The sequence below is a fragment of the Lepidochelys kempii genome, chromosome 5 (genome assembly GCF_965140285.1).
Source record: "Lepidochelys kempii isolate rLepKem1 chromosome 5, rLepKem1.hap1, whole genome shotgun sequence".
Taxonomy (NCBI): domain Eukaryota; kingdom Metazoa; phylum Chordata; order Testudines; family Cheloniidae; genus Lepidochelys; species Lepidochelys kempii.
The window spans coordinates 88,566,143-88,591,575 of record NC_136384.1 but is presented as its reverse complement, the minus strand read 5'-3'; the positions used below and the strand labels follow the sequence as shown (position 1 = coordinate 88,591,575).

The following is a 25,433-nucleotide window of genomic DNA, read 5'->3' as shown; positions in this document are numbered from 1 at the left end:
CCGTGAGGCCATTCTGCCATCATAAAAACTCTCAACTTTAGACATTTACCAGGATACAGTTATTTAGAAATCTGTTACAATGTCATTAAAATTGCACTGATGGTATGACTTATTAAAACTTCCTTTCCAAATCTAAACAATGAATGCTGGTTCTAATGGGACAACTCATTTCAACAAATTATATACTTAGTAACTGGTATTTTTTTTTTAAACATCACGTTCCTCCAGGTTAATCATTTTATAGTTATTGTTTAATCTGTGCGTATTGGAAGCCAGAAATCATTAGTTCTTTGCACATGGCTTCTTCATTCTTCCATGTAATTCATCATCTTGTGTGATGAGCTCTAAGTGTCTCCACTTATAATTACCTTTTGTAATTACCACGGCCCCATTTGTCATGTTTGCTCGACAGAGCAAAAGATAATATATGTAATGGTTAGAGCACCTTTTGTATTTACTGTTGACACTGATACAAAGCCCAGCTGCTTAAACCTGTACTTATAATGAGAAATTTTCTCTTTGGTGAGCTACTAGGAGAATGGGGAATGCGGTAGGCTTATGCCAGGGATGATACTCTATTTGCTGCTCTATATTTGTTTTTATGGTGTCCAACGCTTGTTAATTGGCTCCATGAATCATGTACAGAAGAAAACATTGACCATTTCAGAGTGAATTACCCTCTCAACACTAATGTCAATACATTGCATGTTATGAATGGTCATAACATTAAAATTCAATTTTAACCACCTCCACCCCTCCTTTCTCATTCTTGGTCCTACTCTCTTTTTGTCCTCCTCCTCCCACAAATTACAAACTATCACAAAACATTAAAAAAAAGAACAAAAACAACAAACCCAAACCTGCAGCCTCACACGAGTACATTGGTTTTCCTTCCTTTAAATGTCCTTTGCAGTTGTGATTTGATGTTAATAGTGGTGTGGAGACCTCAGGTACTGCCTCTTGGATGTTGATGCTGCCATTTCCCATGCTGCTTTGTTGTACATTTCGTTCTTCTCTCTGCCTGTAGTATGGGACAATATGTACGGCAGAGAAAGAAGGACTACATCACTAACTGGGCTCTGGTAGCACTAGAACTATGGTGAATCTTTTCCTATGAAACCTGAACCCAAGCAAAATTCACTAATCTTTTTTTCTTTACAACTCCAAATCCAGTTTTATTACCTTGTTCATTTGGGCAAACTTCTTCCTTTTCACATGGATACTTTGTCTGCTAATCCTTTTATCTGCACACAGAGTCACCATATTTACCTGAGCACTTGCTGACACATTTATTAGGTCATGGAAGTGTCAACTAAATTTAAATCTAATAAACAAGATGACACTGAGATGAGAACTTACACACTAAGCTTTTTTGCTGTTTTTATTTGGATATACTGTACTCCCAATGGGAGAGGGTCAGGTTCATTCCCAAGAAATAGATACTGCTTGTTCTTCTGTTCACAGTTTTTATAGGTCTGGATTAAAACTTTTCTTTTCCCTTGTTGCTCTCTACTTTATAAAGTTATGATCAACAATTTGGCCAAAGTACAAATACTGCTCTGGGGGAGCTTGCTGCCCTATGGTGAGACTTACAGGCAACAATACACAGCAAAGCAAATCGCAACCTAGTTTTTAAAAACTGTTGGGCCAAATTTATCACTGAGGCCAATAAAGTTATGCCAGGGATAAATTTGTCTTAGTGTGTTCAGTGAATTTAACTACGTTGTGCCTTACTCTGTGTGTGACTTCACATGGTTTTGTATGGAGCTGTGGATGCACCTCCATGGGTACGTGTACCCCTGGTTGAGAACCACTGATTTACCTCAATTTGCTAATCTATCTTAAAACTACAAATGCCTTGCTTTGCTAGGATTTTATCTCATGTTAGTTATCATTAGTTCCTAGTGGAGACAAGATTTGTGAGGTATCTGGCACTAATAGGAGGTGTTTGTTTCCTGATATCAGTGTAAGCCCTTCCTCTCTGGCTTCTTGGCACCTATGATCACTTCAGTCCTTACAAAAAGCTAACACCATTTTCCTTGTCTATCTTTTTGAATTCCTCAGTGACCCAAGTTCTCCGCTGCATGGGGTCCTTGCCTTTTAGACCCCACAACACCTGACCCGTCTTTTCTTATCTTTCCTTGTCTCTTGTGTAAAATAATGCATGGCATGTCTACCTATACTTACTGAAAGGTATGCTGAACTTATCAAAAGACAATGGATAGACCTGACTGGATATCAAGGATTGAATAATGGAGAGTTCTTTAGCTCAGTAGTACCCCAGCACTTTAAAGCAAAAATAATATTGCTCATGAATTAGCAGACATAGAGAACTCCTCTTTTTCATTCTGGGAGTGTTCCTTCTCCACTTTAGTCCCACCCAGAATGCTGCTGACTAAGGCCTGGTCTACACCTAAAATAGGTTACCCTAGCTATGTTGCACAGGGTTGTAGAAAAATTCACACCCCTAAGTGATGTAGGTAAGCTGACCTAAACTCTGATGTAGGCAATTGCTAATTTGACAGAAGAATTCTTCTGTCAATCTAGCTACTGCCTCTTGAGGGGGTGCATTTACTACAGTGATGGAAAAACACCTTCAGTCACTGTGGCAAGTGTCTACACTACAGAGCTAGAGCGGCGTAGCTGCAGCTCTACAGCTGTAGTGCTTGTAGTGTAAATATGCCCTAAGTGGAATGCTAATACAAACACCTGTGTACCAGATATGTGCAACTACGGCATAGAAGCCTTCATCCATCCATACGACATTTCCACATTCCAGTTGCACAACTCAGCATGTACTGGAAAAAGGATCCTTTGCTGTATGTGTGTTTGTGTGTGTGTGTGTGTGTGAGAGAGAGAGAGAGAGAGAGAGAAATTGGATGTTTGTTTTCTTCATAGCATGACAATATTGTTGAAGGTAGAAAGGATCATATTTGGTGCTTATTGTTATGTATGTGAATTAAGTAGGTATTAATATAGTTTAGTCAGTAGATGGTGCTGTTTGTTCCATTGTTACACCCACTCCTGTTACAGCAGTCTGTCCTTGTCTGTGTACTGCCTCTGAGCAGGTTCGGAATCATTCCTCTGAATTGCTGTTGTTTGTTAAAATGCAATGCTCCAGGGCATAAGCTGATCACTTTTGGGGATGTATGGTAGGATGTACTCTTCAGCGAGTCATTTCTCCCCATCAAACCTAATCTCTGAACAGGCTGCCAATGGTAGGATGTTGGTGTAGAGTAGATAGGCCAATGGTCTGTTTCCTCTTCATAGCACTCCTGTTCTCTTGACAGAAAATTAGTGAGAAGGATAACTGTGCTGCTTCTATTTTTAGCCTTACTTGGAAAACAACACCTTCCCATCTATTGATCTCATTGCATTAGGCCTTGATGATGATGTGAACTCCTGGAAGAAGGTTCTGCTTCTTCACTGTTTTGATATGGACAGAAGGCAAGCTGCATCACTCGCTGTACTGCTGCCTCTGTTGAGGATATCGGTTGATTTTGGCTTCTACCAAAATGCCCTCCTATTTCAAGCACCACCAGAGTTCTGAGCAGTGATTGGTGAACAAATAAGACATAACAAATCAGTATTACACGAGGGGCCTTCTGCATGTTTGGTTTGTTGCATAATGAAATCAAATAAGAGTTCAATTGACTGATAACATTCCCATTACTCAGCTCAGAGAACACCTGTTAAGTGAGATTAGTCAGTTACCCTCAAGTGCCAGTGGAAGCAGTTCTAAGAAAGGGGCCTTGAAATTGAGCGTGGGGCTTTGTTCTGGATTTACGTCTGCACACATCCGCAATCATCAGGCATTAACAATATTATTATTATTTCTATAGTGCTTTGTGTTCTTTATAGCTTTGTTAGCTACCTCCCGTACAAGACTTGTGCAGTCATAGCATTGTTCTTCCTTCAAAAAGATTTGGAAAATGTTCAAGTATCTTGCAGAAATCTCCATTAAAATGCTGTGAGTCTCCCTTAAAACATTAGCAAAATCCTGCAGGAGCTCTTAGCAGGTTTTTGGCTGGTAATTTGCAGGTTATTGCAGATTTATCTATGGACATGTCACCTCCAAAAGACTAGCCTCCACAAGCCAAAATGACTTCTCAACTTTTTCTCTCATTCTCTTGTGGGCTTCTGAGAATTGCTTACTCTAAGAACCCTTGGGAACTGGGAATACTAATCATGTCTTAGCATGGATGCTCCAGACACATTTTAGAGCATCCGTCTCATAGCTGCAGCTAAGCCAGGAATTAAAAGTTGGCCCCGTTCCTCAGTACTCTTTCAGACTATATCAGGAAGGGCCAATTTCACAAGGTCAGAAGGGCATTGATACCTTTCTTTCAAATAGTTAATGAGCTGTCCTATTGGAATGATTTGAAGTGGGACTTGTGGATACTGTAGTGTCACTCTGCAGCTTTGTCAAGTACAGATGGCTCTTGAAGGCCATATGAATGCTGTGAAAATAAAGCAACAAGCAGAAATAATTTTGGTGGCCAAGTATTCTTGTCAACACTGAGTCTTGGTTAAGCACTGCACAGCTTCTTTAGTGACTGGAAAATCTACACAGCTAATTCCATCTTGTCTTCAGCCTGACACTGGGCCATTCTCATGGGGAATAGCTTCTGCTAGACATTTGTGGGAAGTGTATCTCCAAGGAGCTGTTGTTTGCTACACTATTGCACTAAAGCATTGCCTATACTAAGAGTTTTGAGAAAATCTTTTACTGATGCATCTTTACTGGAGGTGGCAACAATGGCAAGCTCTTGTATAGAAGGGCACTGAAATTCTCTGGTGTTTTAACTATTGTGCTGTTTAGAATAGATCTGTTCTGAGCAGGATTCAATGACACGGTGGTAAAACCACCCGTGCATTGTCTACCCTAATGTTCTCTCTATTTCTACCAATGGTAGCACTGCACTGGGAGAATCTGGATCCCATATCACTCAGGGGTTGACCCTTCATCTCAGAGGTCTTCTAGAGATTGTTAGCAAATGGAATATTTGCAGAACTTTATTACTTCCTATCTGAACAAGTGAGGGAGAGACAGCAGGAAAACTGTTATGTCTATGCAGCTAATGTTTAATATTGTTTACTCAATAGATTGGGTTATTTGTTCCTGAGTTAATTGTAGACACTCATGCTGTTTGATACAAAATAATAGGTAGCAGGTAGTGTTCAGATATAGTAATTGGAAGTTGTGCATGTGTTCTAAGCAGAATGAAAGTAAAAAGATGGGTTCTTTGAACCCCCTTGATCTGTGTCTTAATTCTTAATGGTTTGACTGGCTCTGTGAAACCAAAGGAGCAACTGGACACGGCTGAACAAGCTATTTTTGGAAACAGCTTTGGGAACTGAATACTCAGTACAGACTTTTTCAGATACGATGTGGATCAGGTTGTATTGTTAGTTGCCAAACTTTCTGGTATTCAATCATACAGCTAGTCTGAAGATTTAAATACCCATTATACAGATGGGAAGCTGGTTATAATGACACTGACCTCCTTTGTAAAGTGCTTTGAGATGTACGCTGGAAAATTGCGGTGTAAGAACTAGGTATTATTAGTATCTATTTATCTCTACAGACATTTCCTACAGCTCCCTGAACTGGTCCAAATCCTTCCTCGAACTGAACCCAGTGAGTTGTAGTGGGCTACAGTCTCTCACTTACACTTTCTTCTTTGGAGGCACAATCCTCTTTCTCAATTTATTCAACATCTATATGAATCAATTGTTGCAGCTGGGGAGGCAACATAACTTGAAGTGTCAGCTGTCTATTTCTGAGTCCCAGCTCTGCATCTCATTATAGCAAACATAAACAATGCCTTTCCCAATGCCTAGGCAACATTAACAGCTGAATGAATAGCAGTTGGTGGACCTGAAACAAGTCAAGAATCAGGCGATTTATTATTATTAATTAATAATACTGTAAAAACACATAATTACACTGTAATTACAATCAGGTCTTCACTTTTTCAGGACTAAAGGCAAAACTCCATTTTTAGTCCTGCAGTTCATGGACTCGATTCTCCTCTCTCACTGGTATAAATTAGGAGTGATTTCACTGAAGTCAGTGAAGTTATAGTGAATTAAAACTAATAAATGAAATAAGAATCAGATCCAGCTGCTGTAATTAATACTTACAATTGCTGAGGCTGAAGAATAATGCCTATAGCTGGTCGAAAAATGTCAATTCGTTTTCATTTTTTTCATTTTTTTTTTAATTCCTCATGAAATTCTTTTGGTGTCTTTTAAATGAAAAACTGAAATCAAACCCCAAAAGAGTTTGGTTTTCAAAAACTGTAATCAATCTTTTAGGTTTCAAAAACCAAATCAAGAATTTTTTTTTTACCAAAAACTAAACATTTTTTTTTCAGAATAGTTTTTTTGATTTCCCATTTTTTGATTTTAAGTCATTAAAAATCCTACCAATTTCTACAACATTTTCCTTTTAGTTGAAAAACCATTTTTGATTAAAAACGTATTTCCTCCTCCTGACAATTTCAGCCAAAATATATTCTTTTTAAAACAGAAAAATAAATGGGGCACCAGCACAAAGATATAAAAATGTGAATAGAGAAAAGGCTGGCATCATCAAACGTAGAAAATCCCATAGCAGAATTCCCAATAAATGAAATAGACCAATGCACTCACAGAGTGAAAGTGTGTGTGTGTGAGAGAGAGACATAAACACACACACACACACACACTTTCATAAGGAGAAGAAGAAGAAGAAAAAGGTATTTTTCTAGGAATTTTCCCCCAAATTGGACAGAAGTCACCATAGTTATTGTGCAGATGTAGGTAAGAAAAAATCATCAGTGTAGACGAACAGAAATAGAAATGCTTCTGGTTACATTTCTACTGGCAAACATACAGCACTAGATTCTCAGGTATGTCTTTGCACATCCAAGCTTGAGGGGGAATAGGAGGTTTCCTCCAGGCTGCTGTGACTTGTGACAGCTAGAACACTGGAGTCCACTGTGACAGGTTCTCCCCGTCGTGCCACCTGGAACTGGGGTACTACTGAGTTCCTTGACCCACCAGCCCAGGCTCCCTCTCACACTGTACTGCTGTGACAAGCTGCACAGCCATCCAGCCTGCACTTTCACCAGCATACATAAAGGTAGGGACACACCCAGCTGCAGTTACATGTACTCTCTCTGACCAGCCCCTGCATAGGAAGGCTACAGCTAAGGCAACTCCCAGCTCTTCAGGCATGCACCTCCTCTGGAGTATAAACCCAAAATTATACCGTCTTGCTCTGCGGAAGGAACTCTATAGCGTACACTCATAAAATTCACCCTCTCCCTCAATGTGGAGAGGAATATGCAACAGCATTTGCCCATGAATTATGATTCCCACACATTTCACTCCAACTCACTGCTTTAGATAAAGCAAAAACAAGTTTATTAACTACAAAAGACTGATTTTAAATGATTATAAGGGATAGCAAACAGATCAAAGCAGATTACCTAGCAAATAAACTGGGATTCAGGTTTAGTTTCAAGGCCTAATCAGGGCTAGGATTTGAGTTTGGGTTATGAACTCCCTCAATGTTTGTTCTCATGAGACTTTGTCCCTAAATAGTGGAGCTTACGAGAGATTAGTTACTCACAGAATCAGATGGTCACCATCTGGGGATAAAATCTCACAAGAACAGTTCTCAAGATATATTGGTCATGTCAGAACACAAAGTGTTAAAACTTTTTTTCTGGTTCTGGATCCAGCTCAGAACTAAAACAACTGGGGTGGGTTTGAATCTAAGAATTTCAATCTGAAAACCGCCACCCTGAAATTTATGGTGGTTCAGATTAGGAATTGATGTTTGCTCTTCCACCCATTGTAGCCCAGCATCTGATCTCTTTAGGTTTGAACTCGGGAGAATATAATCAAAACAGAAGCATTTTTAGATGGGTCATTCTAAAATTAACCTTATAATCAGAGTTATAGCAAACAGCTTTTACCTACAGTTTAATTAAACTTCTAAAGGGACCTGAAATAGAGGGAGTGGGGGTAGTGTTGATTGTCTTCACCTTTGAGGAGGATTTCCAGATCCCTTTCTCTTTTTATTTCCTTGTATTAACAGGTTTCTAGTCTATAAAAATTATGTTAATTGCAAGGATTTTACAATAACAATAGAAAACTGCTTAGCTAATTTCAAGTATGGATTACCCATGCCATTTTCAAGTGGAAAAGTACACAGGCACCTGTGTGGGGCTTAGATAACTGTAGGTACTGTAAGTACACAGGCACCTGTGTGGGGCTTAAATAACAGTAATGTTAGCTTTCTCACTTTTCTATAGTTCAAGTAAGATGCTATTCTATTAACACTGCTGTTTCTCATACTGTTGAGTCATGCAGTATAGATATTTTATCTTGCACATGTCTCTGTTCTCAGACCACAGATCATGTTATCACTGTACAAATATAGCATATTAGTGCATGTGGAAGGCTAGTCAGCTGTGGGGTTCAAACAGATCTGTCTCACCATGAACTATGTTGCTGCTGTAAACAACCTCAGAGTCCCCAGTTAACGAACCACAGTGCCTACCCAGGAGCTCTGGACACTTGTGTTCTTTTAGTTGTAGGTAAGTGGCAATTTTGCTGATTACAATTTACAGTTTCTTTGGATTCATGGGGTCAGGGTGGGAAGTGGGAAGCAGAAATTGTCATCAGGTCTTTGTTGCTTCTAATGAACTGCAAAAGAGAAAGATATATATATATATATGAGAAAGATAATGGAGATGCAGCATATTACACCCTAAGCAATGTATATGTTTTATACTTTAAAGATAGCTGGCCAAATTCACCCCCGTGTAAGTCCACTGATTTCAACAGATTTACACATGGGACAAATTCAACCCAGTGTGTTGTATTATACACACACAATGCTTATGACTCCAGATATTTGCTCTCTCCATGTCTGCACTGTAATAAACCCTTGCTATTACATCTCAAGGACATGTGTTGGTGTGAAAATGATTTTCAATAAAATAAATGGTTGGAGAGATTGGTCATTTATTTCACTGGCTGTCAAAATTTACAGTAGAAAAAAAAAGTTATAGAACTTCAGCCTCTGAAGGCCAGTTACACCTAATCTAGCACTGGTAGAGAAAATCTAACAGCTAATAGATCGTTGTGAACAAAACATACCATTTTAAGTTAAACATAGTTGTTGTCTTAAGTAAAAGTATTTGTGTGGTGTCCATCGCTGTGATATGAGGGCATGTGTTCCTTACTGTAGGCTAAAATGGTACTGAACATCCCCACACCCCAAAAACTGTGAGCATGCACTGTGTGAACCTCTAGAGCAACTAACTCAGCATCTTTGAGAAGATCAGTTATGTGTGATAGCACCTAGTGCACAAAGGGTCAGATCCTGGGTGTTGGCTCCATCCCCTATGCACCTCTCTGACAGCACAAAGGAGATAGAGAACTGCGTTAATGAGGAAGCTGTGGACTGCCCTGATGGAAAATGAATCCCTGGGGGATGTAAACCTGGTGTCACCAGCTCTGTGCCACCTGGTCTCTACATACCAAGGCATGTAGAGGGCATTCTTGGGAAGGCTGAGAACATGTCCGTGATCAGGAGGAGGCAGAGCTGGAGTGTACTGTCCTCCAGAGCTCCTCAGCCAGTAGAGTGGTCCTGAGGTGACAACTCCTGATGGCATAATTTAGTCACTGGAGCAGGAGTAATTTAGAGCAGCCCTCCTTCTAACCTGTCTAATTGGTGTGTCCTAAATTATTATACTGCACTCATCAACATGGCATCAGAGTATGAAGGAACTGAGCTGGCAAGAGCACATTGCCCCTGGCTCCCATGATTTTGAGACCAACAGCTGAAGTGTTCCTTCCAAGTGCAGTACCTGGGGCAGATGTGGGGCCTGATTCTCTGTTTGGACATAGGCATTTTACTATGTTTCTGCAACATAAAAGGGTCTTAAACTGGCTGGGGAATACCTCTCATGAAAGGGAATGGTGCAGAACACTAGCAGAATGGCTTGCTGACATCCCCTTTCATAGATCCCTATGAAAATTAGTCAGCTCCTCAGTGAAGTCCAGTAAATAAAAGGAAGAAAATATACCACAAACATCAGCAAAATGTTTTTTTGCCTCCATTGTAGGAGAAAGAATCACTTTGCTGAATAGATAGTCTGTCTGTTCACTGAGGTGCTGGGGAAATACATCTGTAATAAATCCCCTTGCAAATGTAACGTCTATCATACTTGATGACAAACACATTAGTGCTACAAGAGTTGACACGTATAAGGAATACTGTAATTCAACTGCTAATTAATCCATGATTAAAAGACCTAATTAATGAATAACCCAGTGAGAAACTGTCTCAGAATCAAGGTGCGAAGAGATAAATGATAACGGGGAATCTCATTTATGAGATCAGTTTATTTAACTAAGAGTAGAATTTGAACTGATTAAGTAATTGTGCTACAGTGATAGGCAATCTAGAAATATGTACATAGAAAACAATACAGGAGTCAAGCTCAGTTTTTGCATACCTGTTATCTGCACATTTTTGTTATTGTTGGTGCTTCAAATAGCATTAACTTGATCTTTAATGGAAAAGTTAAAGGAAGAAATATCTAAGTGACTTATATCAACTTTATTATTAAATGGCCACTTTTATAATATGGCTTTTATTACGGTCTTTTCTTTTTTTAATGTATTGTTACTACAGTATAGCCACATGACATCCATCAGTAAGAACTGTGCTCAGAAGAAAGTAAATTGTAAGTGCCACACACAGCTGGGCCACTATATAAATAGGTGCTTAAATGAACTGGGGGCTTGGATGAGAGCTTGCTGGCTGCAGTTCACTCCCAACAAGACAGAAGTAATGATGGTGGGCTGGGAGAGGCAGATGGAAGAGTTGGTAGACCTTTTTACTCCTGGAGTCTTAAGTAATGGCTGCCCAAGAATTCTTTCTTCCATATCCACCAGGCAAGATGAGTGTGATTTATCTCTACAGTGTGGCTCTTGCCACAATTACCCATGCTTTCATTGCTTCAAAATTAGATAAATGGGTTGTGCTCAACACAGGGCTATGATTTGGTACCATTCAGAAGCTAAATCAGGATGCTGCCACCTGTTTGTTAAGAGAAACTGCACATTTGGAGCACGTGCTCTGTGATCTGCACTGGTTTCCATGGAGCTTCTGAGTGGAATTCACAGTGTTAGTTTTAACTTACAAAGTCTTAAGTTGTTTGGGTCATGGTTACCTCAGATATCGCCACTCTTCCCATGATGTACTTCCACAGGTGAGTTTAACCAAAGTGCTTTAGCTGGAGCTCCCTCAGTATAAATGAGAGAGAGCTGCGGGCAGGGCATTCTCAGGGTATGTTTAAACTGAAAATGCTACAGTGGCGCACTGATGGGACGGCTTCTCCTGTCAGCAAAGGTAATCCACCTCCCAAGGAGGCAATAACTCGGTTGATGGAAGCGCTGTCTACACCAGGATTTTTTATGACCCTGAGAGACGTAGCTAAATTCCTAGTGTAGACCAGGCCTCGGTGAGGAGTCCTCAGTTCTGGCCCTTGCCTCTTCACTTGGTCTGTCAGGCCCAGATTTACTAATCTTCTGAACACATAGCAATGGCCATCTTTTTTCTCTCTTGGTTAAAGCTGGTGAGGATCGTGTGGGCTGAGGTTGATATCTTTATGTGTAGTTCTTGTTTATGGAGGAAATTGTGAGATTGTAAACTTCTTGGGGCAGGGACTGTCCTTTGGTTCTGTATTTGTACAGTACCTAACACAGTGGGATCCTAGTTCTCAAGTAGGGTTTCTAGGTGTTACCTTAATACTAATTTTTTATTTATGGGATAAGCACCTAGAACATTGGACAGGCAATTATAGATTTTTTAAAAAAATCTGTGTGAGTCACAGCCTGTGGTGCCTGTTGTCATGCATGTCGGATACTTAGCGGATACTCATCCTGATGGTGGAGTTCTGCATAAATGCTACACTTATTTCAGTAAAATGAATGATAAATGCCATCTCTTTATTCTTGGCCTTTTGGGCCCTGATTCTGCCAATGCTTATATACACAAATAGATTTATCCAAATGAGTACTCCCATTGATTTCAATGGGCCTACTTGTTTGTAAAAGTACTCACATGAGTACAAGTTTGCAGGACTGGGCCCTAAGTTGTATTTCTGAAGAATAAGTAAAACAGAAAATTGATTCGCAATCCCTTTATGTCTGGAAAACAAATGTGAAAATAACAAAAGCAGAAAGAATGAGATATGAGAACAACAACATTCAACTTCTATAGCCTGCAGCTATGAGATAATGTTGGAACTACGCATTTATAATGGTACTTTAAAATAATTCAGCAGCTGGTACCAGAAGAGGACATTTCACCCCCAATTTAATTATTTAAAAATAATATACACTACTTTGAAAAATAGTTGGTATGCAATGTATCATATTCCCTTAAACAGCAGGCAAAGATTTCACAATATTCTTTACAATAGCCATGAATTATAGTTAATGGATGAGCTTAGTTCCTAATCGAACTCTACTGAAATCAATAGATACACACTGGGGATGAATCTGGCCCAATGTGTTACATTTGAGGATATTGATTAAGGCCCACTAAATTGCCCATATGTGAGTGTGAATTACTAGTGGTAAGATTATCTGCTACCATCGACTCCCATATGCAGAACTCCTTTTTCCAGAGGTGATGCTATTGTAAATCATACCCTTGCTTTCTTTTTATGGTCCTGGAGCCTTTCTTCCCTTTGGAAGGCACTGTGCTTTCATTATACAGTAGTATATTACCAAAGAGCCTTGCTTTCATGATCTGTCTCACTAACACTTCATAAGACTGAGTGAACATTATAACAATGCATCATCCGAGAAAGGGGCTTTGATGATCTGTAATATAATTCAGAAGCAGACCTCATCCACGGAAGAAGGTATTCAGCTGCAAACTCAATACAGTTAAAGAGTAAACTTTGCAGACATTAGAGCAAATGCTCCTCTGGCCTGGATGGCGAAAGCCCACACAAGATAGGAAATATGCTGGTTTCAGTGTATTCTCCTTCCTCACCCACTGCTTCCTTCTAGTTAGAGGCAGAAACTGTGTGCAGAGCTTGACAGCCCTCTCACTCATGGCAGAGACTACTCCCACATCTGCTGGTGCAAGGATGGGGAGGAAAGGGAACTGAGTTTTGTTCAGGATGACTGGGCACATGGGGGAGCATGATGAATCTGGGATGCGGAAAAGATTCCTGCCACCTTCCTCAAGTGAAGGTCTCTAGCAGCTACCCCAGCTACCTGTGAAGTAGAGAAGAGTATTTTCTCCTAAGTGGCAAACTGTAAATTGATAGTGAAGTTAGGTTATCTCTACACTAGCACTTATGTCAATATAACTTATGTCATTTGGGGTGTGAAAAAAATACCCCTCTGAGTGACATAAGTTACTCCAACAGAAGGGCTGGTGAAGCCAGCTCTAAGTTGGCAGGAGATGCTCTCCTGCTGACATAGCTACCGCCATTCACTGGAGGTGGTTTAATTATGTCAATGGGAGAGCAACATGAGCAATCTGCATCGGTACAGCTGTGCCACTGTCAGCTCGCTAGGGTAGACATGGCCGTAGTGTTTGTACAACACATCTGATTATAGACAAAGCTTTCCACAGAGGAGTAAAGTCAGTGTTCTTATGACATTGCTATTAATGGGGTTTTGACAGCTGTTGTCAGCAGTAAGTTAAAGAGACACTGGGAGCTATTTGTGGCTTCATTGTTAACACTCAGATATAAGCAAACAACAGAAGCTTCTTTACCGAAGCAGGAAAGGTAAAGTTCATACAGTCATTCAAAGATGCAAAAGACACTGGCATAGCAAAATACCTGACCTATCCCTATGCCTGAGTTCAGAGGCACTGTATCTTCATGATAGTACTTAGGATGTCTCTTACAGTATAACAAATAGGATATAACCCTACTTGTTGTTCTTACCAGTCTACATATGCCTAACTCACTGGTTAGGGGAGACTGGAGTGCTTTGTTGATAAACAATTTATTTTTGTCTTTCTTAATATGCCCTCTAGTATGGAGATATTTTGTAGGTTAAGAGAAAAAGAACATTAAGAAAAGGTAGAATAAAAGAAAAAAATAGGGATTTGGCGACCATTCCCCTCCCCTCCACCCCCCCCCAAGTGTTTTGACTCAAGGCCAGACTGTAAGTGACCCCAGTGAAAGGATAGGAGGCCTGGAAACAGTGATTAGAGTAAGAACTTGGAAAAATTAATAGCTGAAAGTTTGAAAAGACACACTAAGGCAAGGGACAGGCTATTTGTTCAACACTAGCTTGACAGCTCAAGGCCTTTGTGTCTTTTACTAATGAACAACGTAATAAAAGTGGCATCTAATGAAATCTCAAGTGAAGTTAAAAAAAGAGAAGAAACGATAGTTTTTATCTTGGTGGAAGCAATTATTTTTAAAAGGCTTTCAGAGTTCTGTTTTATAAAATTTCCTCATGTTGGCTCAGTGAACCATTTTATGAACATGTAGGCATAACAAAAGCCCTCTATAGATAGATTAGCTACATCTCATGATAAAAAAATCGAGTTGAGATGATTACATCTTCAGCAATGACTCTGAGTAAGAGAGAACAGTTCCAACACTGCTCCTATTAAAAGCAATGGGAATTTAGCCATTGACTTCACTAAGGACTTGTCTACACTGCGACATTGTCGACAAAACTTGTCTTTCACAGGTACTTAACCCCCTCCCCCCCCCGTGAAAGAGAAAAGTTTTGCTGATGCAAGTGGCAGTGTGAATGTGGCTTTGTCGGCAGGAGTGCTCTCCTCCTACAAAGCCAACGCTGCTTGCAGGGCTGGAAGTATTTTGTTGGCAAAAATGCCGACAAAATACCAACAGAGAGTGTTCACACACGCTGACTTTTAGCAACAAAGCTGCGTAGTGTAGACAAGCCCTAAGAGCAGGAGCAGTCTGCAGGTAATAGCCCTGTGTCTAATCTGTCTCTGCAGTTTCGGCTGGACACATCATACTTTACTTCCTGGCTTAGGCTCCAATTCAGAACTGTACTCAATTGCTTGCTTAAAAGTAGGCATGTGAAGTACCTGGCTGAACTGAGGTCCTATTGCTATGTTCTGCTAAACAACTGCCACATTTCACAAATTGCTGATTACATTTCAGTAGTAGACGAAGTGATTTCTGTATCTGATGGGACTGATCCTGCAGCCCTTAATCACATGATGAACACTTACTTGTGCAAGTAGTCCCATTGATTGGAATAAGGATTAGTAGCATGAAAAAGGCTCAGTAGGATGACGACCTAAACTTGGTAAACACTTTAGGATCATTTGAGATTGACAGGAACTTTATAAACTGTTATTATTACTATTAATTGTTAATGGAATCATTAACAAAAAAATCTTTTTCTTGGATGATACTTAATCAAGTTAATATTTCTTTGTCCATTTTTTCTCAAGCAAGCTGTAAGGAACTGGACCAGAATATTAATTTGTATTAATTGTTTTCTTCCCTTCTTATGATGACATCTTAATGATACACTTGTTTTTTACAGGAAAAGCTTAATGTCGGTAACATGGGACATCAGGTGATAATATTTGACATTTCTGTCGTAAGAGGCTTCTGGGAAACTCAAGTCAAGAAGTATAAAGAAACTCGAAAGAAGGAGAAGGAAAGATTAGCACAAAGCTCATTAGAGAAGTAAGCCAACCTACTACTCTTCTGTTTAACTGAATTCATTGACATATCTCAGAGTAGCAGCCGTGTTAGTCTGTATCTGCAAAAAGAAAAGGAGTACTTGTGGCACCTTAGAGACTAACAAATTTATCTGAGCATAAGCTTTCATGAGCTACAGCTCACTTCATCGGATGCATGCAGTGGAAGATACAGTGGGGAGATTTTATATACACAGAGAACATGAAACAATGGGTGTTACCATACACATTGTAACGAGAGTGATCAGGTAAGGTGAGCTATTACGAGCAGGAGAGGAAAAAAAACTTTGTGTAGTGATAATCAAGGTGGGCCATTTCCAGCAGTTGACAAGAACATCTGAGGAATAGTGGGGGTGGGAGAATAAACATGGGGAAATAATTTTACTTTGTGTAATGACCCATCCACTCCCAATCTTTATTCAAGCCTAAGTTAATTGTATCCAGTTTGCAAATTAATTCCAATTCAGCAGTCTCTCATTGGAGTCTGTTTTTGAAGTTTTTTTGTTGAAGAATTGCCACTTTTAGGTCTGTAATCGAATGACCAAAGAGATTGAAGTGTTCTCCGACTGGTTTTTGAATGTTATAATTCTTGACATCTGATTTGTGTCCATTTATTCTTTTACGTAGAGACTGTCCAGTGCGACCAATGTACATGGCAGAAGGGCATTGCTGGTACATGATGTAAATTGGTAGATGTGTAGGTGAACTATCAGTGATAGTGTGGCTGATGTGATTAGGCCCTGTGATGGTGTCCCCTGAATAGATATGTGGACACAGTTAACACCGGGCTTTGTTGCAAGGATAGGTTCCTGGGTTAGTGTTTTAATCAAAGCAGAAAGTCGGCACTTATGCAGGAGTCATAGGACTTGACTGATACCATGTTTATTGCTCAGGGAAGAGAAAAAAAGAGAAAAGAATCTCTTTGCTGAAAAGTGCCTAGGGCTGAATGGTGCCTTTGGTGGAGGGACAGCATGAATCCCTAGAATGAAATCTGGCTGACTCAGCAGGAGTCACTCCTGAGTTCTCCGGTGCAGCTCATCCTGATATAGTAGCTACGTCACTGTTTAAAAGCCCAGGACAAGGCACATGACCGAAAGCACTCTTGGTCAAGGGGATCTGGCTATGGAGCAAACTTCCAGAGGAGATCAGGCGAACCCAGAATCTTTTGGAAATGCTGTAAAATCATCTTCTTTGAAAAAAGTTTTTCCAACATAAGAATGACACAACACTGACACTCCCTGCTGTCCCTAAATCACTACCAAACAAAGACAAAACTAATAAATAACATACCCTAAGCAGAGCTTTTGCCCCCAAAAGGAGACTGTGCCAGAGAGTCCATGAAGTCCCACATGAATCTATTACGATTGATTTTATGTAGGAGGGACTCAGATACTCTCATGATGGGTGGCAGTATAAAACCCTAAGACAGTTAAGCTACGTGAAGAGGGTGCAAAGTGCTTCTTTTTCTGTACCAGCCAACTTCTCTGATTGCTCTGGGGATGAGAGACAGGCCAGTGGCCTCACCTTCACTTTTCACCTTCTTGCCCCCTTTCAGGCAATTAGTGCCCAGAGTTGTTAGGAGGGACCAGGGCCTGCACTTTCCAGCCAGACTATTGCTGGCCCCTGCAAAGGTGTGCAAAAGGCAGGAAACGTCCATGCACCCTTTGGGCACTGATGTAGTGGCTGGCCACAATCTGGCCTCTAATTTGTGCTGGCCAGAATCTGGCTGCTCCATCTCTCTGTTTTTCTCTCTCTGAGTCATTTGTACAGAGTGTCAGTTTTCTAAACGTTCAGAACCAGAGACCATTTTGTTTCCTATTTGTGTTGGCTAGTGAAAAAGCAAATCACAACAGGCATTCAACAGAGATTAAAAAAAGAGGGCACCTTAATATGGTAAGGAGTAGTGTTTTCTACTGCAATGCAGCTAATTTTAGCTACCTCACTTTTTGCCAGTGGACTAGGGCAAGACCCAGAGCTCTCCTGTGAGTCATGTTTTCCATGAAGACAACAATCTCTCTGCAGTTGACATCTGTGCTTATCATTACCCATCTCTTCTACTGAAGTAATAGTGTTTGGTGATCTGTTCTGCCTTCATTCATTAACGAGGTTCCAAATTCCTTCATTATCTTTTCTGTACCAATGAGGGTAGGCCCAGGATTTGGTATAGAATACAGCAATATATAGCATATGAACTTTCTATATCCACAAGGGAAATTTTTTTAAGCCTGAAATTTATACAATACTTTGTCCCACAACACTAGGCCAGATTCTGATGCTCTTAATTTATGTTGAGAAGCATCACACTCTCCAAATAATCCCATTGATTTCAATGGGAGTACTCCAGGAATAAGGTATTACTCAGTGTAAGTATATTAGAATCTACACCTGTGTTATTATGGATTGATACTGCAACTATTGAAATTAATTTCAAAACTCCCATTAATTCCAGTGGTGCAGGATCAAGCAGTTAAAACAATGTGGCCAAAGTCACAAAGAAAATGGCAATTAATGCAAAACTCACAATTAGAGGAAAAACCCTCTTGTCACATGACAGAATTTCCAGGAGACTTATGTGCTTAAAAACACATATATCAGCTACTGTTGCCTATTGTGTCTCCTGGGCCAGATTGTCAAAATTGCATTCAGCCCAGTTTTCAAATTCTCAGTAGCAACAACTGTTGATGGAGCCCTTTCAAAAATTCTAACCTTAATGCACCATCTTGCATTAGTGGATACTGCAAAGTCTCATTATCCCAGCATAATGACAGGTTTCAGAGTAACAGTCATGTTAGTCTGTATTCGCAAAAAGAAAAGGAGTACTTGTGGCACCTTAGAGACTAACCAATTTATTTGAGCATAAGCTTTCGTGAGCTACAGCTCACTTCATCGGATGCATAATGTGGAAAGTACACATTATCCCAGCAGGAGCTCCTCAAAGCTTAATGGCTTTTAAAGCAGGAGCAGGTGAGGTTGAAAGAAACCCCACTTTACAATTGGTAGGGAGTTACCTTCTGAGATCTATTAATCCGAAAGCTTTGTTCTCTGCTTTTAGTTTGTTTTAATACATGGCACTTACACAGTGTGTTATGCTTTCCACCAAAGTAACAGTTTTGCCTGTAAAGAAAAGAGCACTGACTGAATTCAGACAGTAAATCGATCTGCCGAGTACGAATTCAGACAGTAAGTCGATCTTCCGAGTAAATCGATCTTGCCATTTTTACAATCTCTCCCTGAGTAGAAGTTCAAGATAAATCTTCCTGATTATATTTACAAGGTTATCCAGATCAGATTAAGAATCCCTGTTTTCAAGTTTATATAACAATCATTAACATGTGCAATAGTCACACAGTATTATGCCTGAAGTAGTCTCCTACTATACTGGGAGTAGGATTTGGCACCTATAAATATTCGTGTACTGTAAAGTCTAGTTTGTGACATGTAGCCACAATCCTTGAGGAGGGTGCACCATCCCAGAGAAGTGTTAGTGAGATTTTGCCTTAGACAGACACTATTTCTCCAGTACTGCTCCCTGCATGTGTTGTGTGTGTGTAAGGATTTGGAATCAGTGATTAGGCTGGTATAGAATTCCCCCCCACTCCATGGGCCAGTGTTGTGTGTGTATGGGGGCAAGCATTATTTATACATGACCCCGCCTCCTTCCTCCTCACCATCTTTTGGTCACCTACCTCCATGCAGCTATCAAGAGCAAGCATTCCTTGCTATCCACAGAGCACAGGGAGTGGGCTTGACTTTGGCCAGGTTTCTTGTGTGTTAACAATGGTCTGGTTTCTTGCATGCTCCTTCACCCCTGTGCAGGTGAGCAAGGGTAGCACACAATCTGTCCCTACTTATGTTGTATATATGTTCACATAATGTCTCTTTTTTATTCATCGTTGTCAAGGTTCCTTCCCCACTCTGAACTCTAGGGTACAGATGTGGGGACCTGCATGAAAGACTCCCTAAGCTTATTCTTACCAGCTTAGGTTAAAAACTTCCCCAAGGTACAAACTTTGCCTTGTCCTTGAACCCTATGCTGCCACCACCAAGCATGATAAACAGAGAACAGGGAAAGAGCCCACTTAGAGACATCTTCCCCCAAAAATCCCCCCAAGCCCTACACCTCCTTTCCTGGGGAAGGCTTGATAAAAGTCCTCACCAATTTGTACAGGTGACTACAGACCCAAACCCTTGGATCTTAAGAACAATGAAAAAGCAATCAGGTTCTTAAAAGAAGAATTTTAATTAAAGAAAAGGTAAAAGAATCGCCTCTGTAAAATCAGGATGGTAAATATCTTACAGGGTAATCAGATTCAAAACATAGAGAATCCCTCTAGGCAAAACCTTAAGTTACAAAATGACACAAAAACAGGAATATACATTCCATCCAGCACAACTTATTTTACCAGCCATTAAACAAAGGAAATCTAATGCATTTCTATCTAGATTACTTACTAACTTAAGGAGTTATGAAGCTGCATTCCTGATCTGTTCTGGGCAAAAACATCACCCAGACAGACAGACCCTTTGTTTCCCCCCCCTCCAAATTTTGAAAGTATCTTGTCTCCTCATTGGTCATTTTGGTCAGGTGCCAGCAAGGTTATCTTAGCTTCTTAACCCTTTACAGGTGAAAGGGTTTTGCCTCTGGCCAGGAAGGATTTTATAGCACTGTATGCAGAAAGGTGGTTACCCTTCCCTTTATTTTTATGACAATCATACATACGCATGTCTGAGAAACCATCCATAAAAGCTGCCCACTAGAGAGACTATGATTGCTAACCACTTAAAAAAAAAGAGAGAGAGACAGAAATTCAGCTTTAGATTTTTCTGCTTATTGTTATCAATCAGAACATACATATGACTTTCCCGAAGGCCACTTCCAATGTGGAAAGAGCAGGTGCCCATGCACCTAGTTTGTATTGATCACTGTGGCTCTGGATTATAAAGATCAGATTGGAAGTGAGTCCTTTGATTTGTTTTGATGCTTTGAAAGGCAAGAAAATATTTTGTGCATTTCCAAGTAACCCTCAACTACAAAGAATGTACCTGGGATTAAATTCCTAACAGGAGCTACTGTCTCCTTGTAAGGAGGAAAAAAAACCTCACTGGTTTAGGCAGTCATATATAGGGCCAAATTCTGATACCCTTACTCACATTGATTAGTTCCTTACTTCTCAAGTATTTCTACTGAAATCAATAGAAATACTCAATGCATACTCAGTGTGAGTAAGGGTATCAGAATATGGCCCACAGTGGTCATTTAGAAGTAGGGATTCAAAGAGAAGGCTGTTTCAAAGAGCAGTAGGTCAAAAGGTACCTTTTAGTGCACAGTAGCTGGGTCCACATGGTAATTTGGTGTGCAACAAACTCGTGCACTATCGATTTACACCCCAGCTTGCCACAAACTAAACCTCCATATGGACAAGCTCTGAGTTTAAAGGAACTTGCTATTATTTAGTCAAATTCTGTAAGCCTTAGTTGAAAGAAACTCTCAGTGAGTTTTGCTGGAGTAGAGAAAGCAGAATTTAGCTCTTAAAGGTTCTATAACAGTCTCACTGTGAAAAATGTAAGATTCTCCTCCATTTGTAATCCTCTGAGACACAAGATTTTACAAAGAGGAAACCTTACCTATGCAAACATGGATTTTGATAAAGGAATTCCATATATTTTTGAACTGTGTTTATGTTAAAAGTGGCAAAGATTATAAATCTTTTACTGAGAGTTCTACTCTAAAGTGTTAACAGCTTGTCAGCAAAACCTAATTCTGAAGTATGATGTTGTGAGAAATTGTGACTGGGTGTGTTGCCTCCCTGGATCCTATGATGAGGCCTTGGATAGCTGGGCCTTGGTCGACTTGACTTTGCCCAAGTGGATCCATGTCTTTCCCTGTTGGCTCTCCAGAGTTGTGAAATTAGAAAGAAAAGGATTAAGGAGTGGAGCCAATGGAGCTGGGCTACATAAACAATCAGGACCAAGCATAGGGTATGGAAGGGAAAAGAAAACAAGCAGGGGTGGGTTGTGGAATGAACCCAGTTCTAGAAGGAAGTAGAGTGTGTTGAATAAGTGCTATAGAGAGAATTATATTTATTATGCCCCTAGTGAAAGGAAAGATTTGCTGCTGTTGCTCTTCTATTTTTTATGTCTCACACCAGGAAAGGCTTTGTTTATTTGGGTATAGGTTGATTGAACCTCTGGTGGGGGATAGCTTTTGCTAGGATGAAGCTTTTTCTGCAAACTTGTTTCTGTTTTGGAGAGGAACTTAATGGATTGAAAAGAAACGGACTTTCTACGTAAGCAGTAAGGTTCTGTATGCTTCCCAAAACACCTGAAAGTTGTGTGTTGGTATTTCAATGCACTTGGGGAGACAGATGTATGTGAGGTGGCTTTCGGAAATGGAGATGGGTTAGATAAACTCAGAAAGCTGCGTGTATTGCTGAATAGTAGGGCACTTTTACAGGCCAGTGGTAGCTTAGTGTTTTGCTTTTCTGTATCTTAAAACACTGGCCACAGTATTCTCCTCAGGAGTAAATGATTGTTTTATTCAAGATCCCCAAACCCATCAGAGAATCTCATCCTAAATTTTCTTGACCATGGCTTAAATTATAAGCCACAATATGTTAGAGATGTACAGTATTGTATGTTCACTACATCTGTATGGAAATCAATACAAATGCTAGAGAATAGAGCCAGCAGCTAATGCATGGGAATGGATTTGGTTTAATGCAATATCAGTATCTAAATAAAGATTATCATTTTGAAAGGTAAATAATGTTTCTTACAATACAGCTTCTAACTGGTTCTTCTACATTCTGATGATACTCAGTGATTTTTTGTTGCATCCTGTAATACTGAAGTGTAAATAGAAATCTGGCATGCTGTCAGAGAAGCTTCATGTAGTATGTTAAGTGCACTCATCATGTGGAAGTCTATCTCCACCTTCTGACTTCTTAAAAAAATAAAAATAAAAAGTAAGTACCATATAACTTACGCCATAACGTGCAATTAAAACACAAACACACTGTTAATACAAAACTAAGACTGCACCATTAAGCTCTGAAAAGTGTGGAAATGTCCAGTCTAGCCACCTAAGGTTCTCCCCTTGAAGTGGCTCAGTAAATACCCTTGGTTCATTCCCAGCCCACCAACAAAACATGAAGTCAATAAGGCAGAGCTTGCAGGAGCTGTCTCACTCATTTCTTATCTTCACTTACCTTTTCAGTGTGTAACTAAGTTAACCATGAATTGGACTGTTTCTGAATGTATGAAAAAAGCCTGGACAATATTCAGTTCATGTGAAGTGTGTAACTTTTTTTCAAAGTTTTAAAGTTTTTCAAAGTTTCAAAGTTTTTCAAATATATTACTTTATTGATCAATGATTACTCTCCCTAGAACACTCAAAGCATCTTCTCTATTTCTTTCTTGGACTTTATTGTTCTAGTTCCAGTTGTTTTACTGCTAGTGGCTATTATTTTTTAACCTGTAACAATTTTTATAATAGTTAAAGTATTTTATTTTTGGTCCTTCATTGAGCAAAAAATGGTTCAGCTATTTTTGAGACGCTTTCTGAACAAACTTAGGTCAAATCAAGTGTTTAGAAAAATTATGAATACTTAGAAAATTGGAGGTTAGGACAGAAGTAATTATGCAAGGTTAACTACCATTTTAGCAATATAATTTTTTTTTGTTCATGTGCATTTGCTCATACAGATCTTTATACATAATATAATGGAATACAGTTATAAATGCAGTTTTCTGGCTGTTACATTCCAGCCCATATTCTTCAGCTACAATCCTGTACAACAGGGCAGCAGGTTAGGTTGGGAAGAAAACAATAATTGGAATTCTGGGGGGAAATTTCATGAAACAGAATTACTTAAACTGAAATTTGGCCCAGACTAACAATCCTAAACTTGCAAAAGATCCCATGGGATCATTTAATAAACCCAAGTGTCTAGGTCTCCAGATGAGTCTCACACAAGAAATGACATGTCAATTAATACAGTACCCTCAAGTAGTTTGCTAGGCTATTTTTTCAGCCTGATTTTTTTTCAGTGATTCTGAGGAAAAAGTGTCATGTCATGAAACATCACACCGCTTCCTAAAGCACTTGTCTCTTCCTTTGAGACCTCCCATTCAGCCACTGAGCATGTCTTAAATTATGCTTGGAGAAGGATTTTAGCCACTCACCCTTAAAAATGAATGGTGTCCTGTCATAAATATAAAGGGAAGGGTAAACCCCTTTGAAATCCCTCCTGGCCAGGGGAAAGCTCCTCTCACCTGTAAAGGGTTAAGAAGCTAAAGGTAACCTCGCTGGCACCTGACCAAAATGACCAATGAGGAGACAAGATACTTTCAAAAGCTGGGAGGAGGGAGAGAAACAAAGGGTCTGTGTCTGTCTGTAGTCGTCTTGGCCGGGGACAGAACAGGAATGGAGTCTTAGAACTTTTAGTAAGTAATCTAGCTAGGTATGTGTTAGATTATGATTTCTTTAAATGGCTGAGAAAAGAATTGTGCTGAATAGAATAACTATTTCTGTCTGTGTATCTTTTTTGTAACTTAAGGTTTTGCCTAGAGGGGTTCTCTATGTTTTTGAACCTAATTACCCTGTAAGATATATACCATCCTGATTTTACAGGGGGAATTTCTTTATTTCTATTTACTTCTATTTTTTATTAAAAGTCTTCTTGTAAAACACTGAATGCTTTTCATTGTTCTCAGATCCAAGGGTTTGGGTCTGTGGTCACCTATGCAAATTGGTGAGGCTTTTTATCCAACATTTCCCAGGAAAGGGGGAGTGCAAGTGTTGGGAGGATTGTTCATTGTTCTTAAGATCCAAGGGTCTGGGTCTGTAGTCACCTAGGCGAATTGGTGAGGCTTTTTACCAAACCTTGTCCAGGAAGTGGGGTGCAAGGTTTTGGGAAGTATTTTGGGGGGAAGGACGCGTCCAAACAGCTCTTCCCCAGTAACCAGTATTAGTTTGGTGGTGGTAGCGGCCATTCCAAGGATAACGGGGGTAATATTTTGTACCTTGGGGAAGTTTTGACCTAAGCAGGTAAAGATAAGCTTAGGAGGTTTTTCATGCTGGTCCCCACATCTGTACCCTAGAGTTCAGAGTGGGGGAGGAACCTTGACATGGTGGCACAGTGGTGGGATTAACCTGAAATCATTTTGAGATCCAGTTGAGATTTTTTGAACTAGAAATACAGATTTTAAAAAGGAATTTTTAGGAAGTCCAGAAGCAGCTTTGAAACTGAAAGCAGCTTGGTTTCTCTCTGCTTTGTGGCCAAGCAGAGACAAAAGGGGATTATCTTGTGAATTGCAGGTTTTCTTTGCCTGGAGGCAGGGTACTTAACTCCTGCAGGGAAATTCACAGTCTTCCAACCCAGAGGTTTTTTTTTCTTTTCTTCCTAAAAGTAAATAGGGGGTGTGTGCTCTACCCATTTGCCTGGAGACAAAAGTGGCAGGGTTTTTTTAGGATTTTGATTTTTTTTTTTGTTTTACAAGGAGCACAGGTTTGAAAAGAAATTTTTTTTTCTTTGGCTGGGTAAGCAGTTTTCCAAGTAGTTGGAGGTTTTTTGCTTTAATTTGGGCCCAGAGCAGAGACAAGGGAATTGTCTTTTTCTGTAGGCTGACAATCACTATCAGAGAATAGGTATTCTATTCCAGCACAGCAAAATTTTACAGCCAAGTTTTG

General features: G+C 39.8%; 1 protein-coding gene across 1 annotated transcript in view; it reads left to right on the top strand.

Annotated features, from left to right (window-relative positions):
* The window catches only part of LRRC2 (leucine rich repeat containing 2), a 123,043-nt gene that overhangs the window by 25,048 nt on the left and 72,562 nt on the right, over positions 1-25,433 (top strand). Inside the window, exon 3 of the mRNA XM_078852672.1 lies at positions 15,583-15,728. Coding sequence (XP_078708798.1) covers positions 15,604-15,728 — 125 coding nt within the window. The 5' untranslated portion in view covers positions 15,583-15,603. The remainder of the gene's footprint in view (positions 1-15,582; positions 15,729-25,433) is intronic.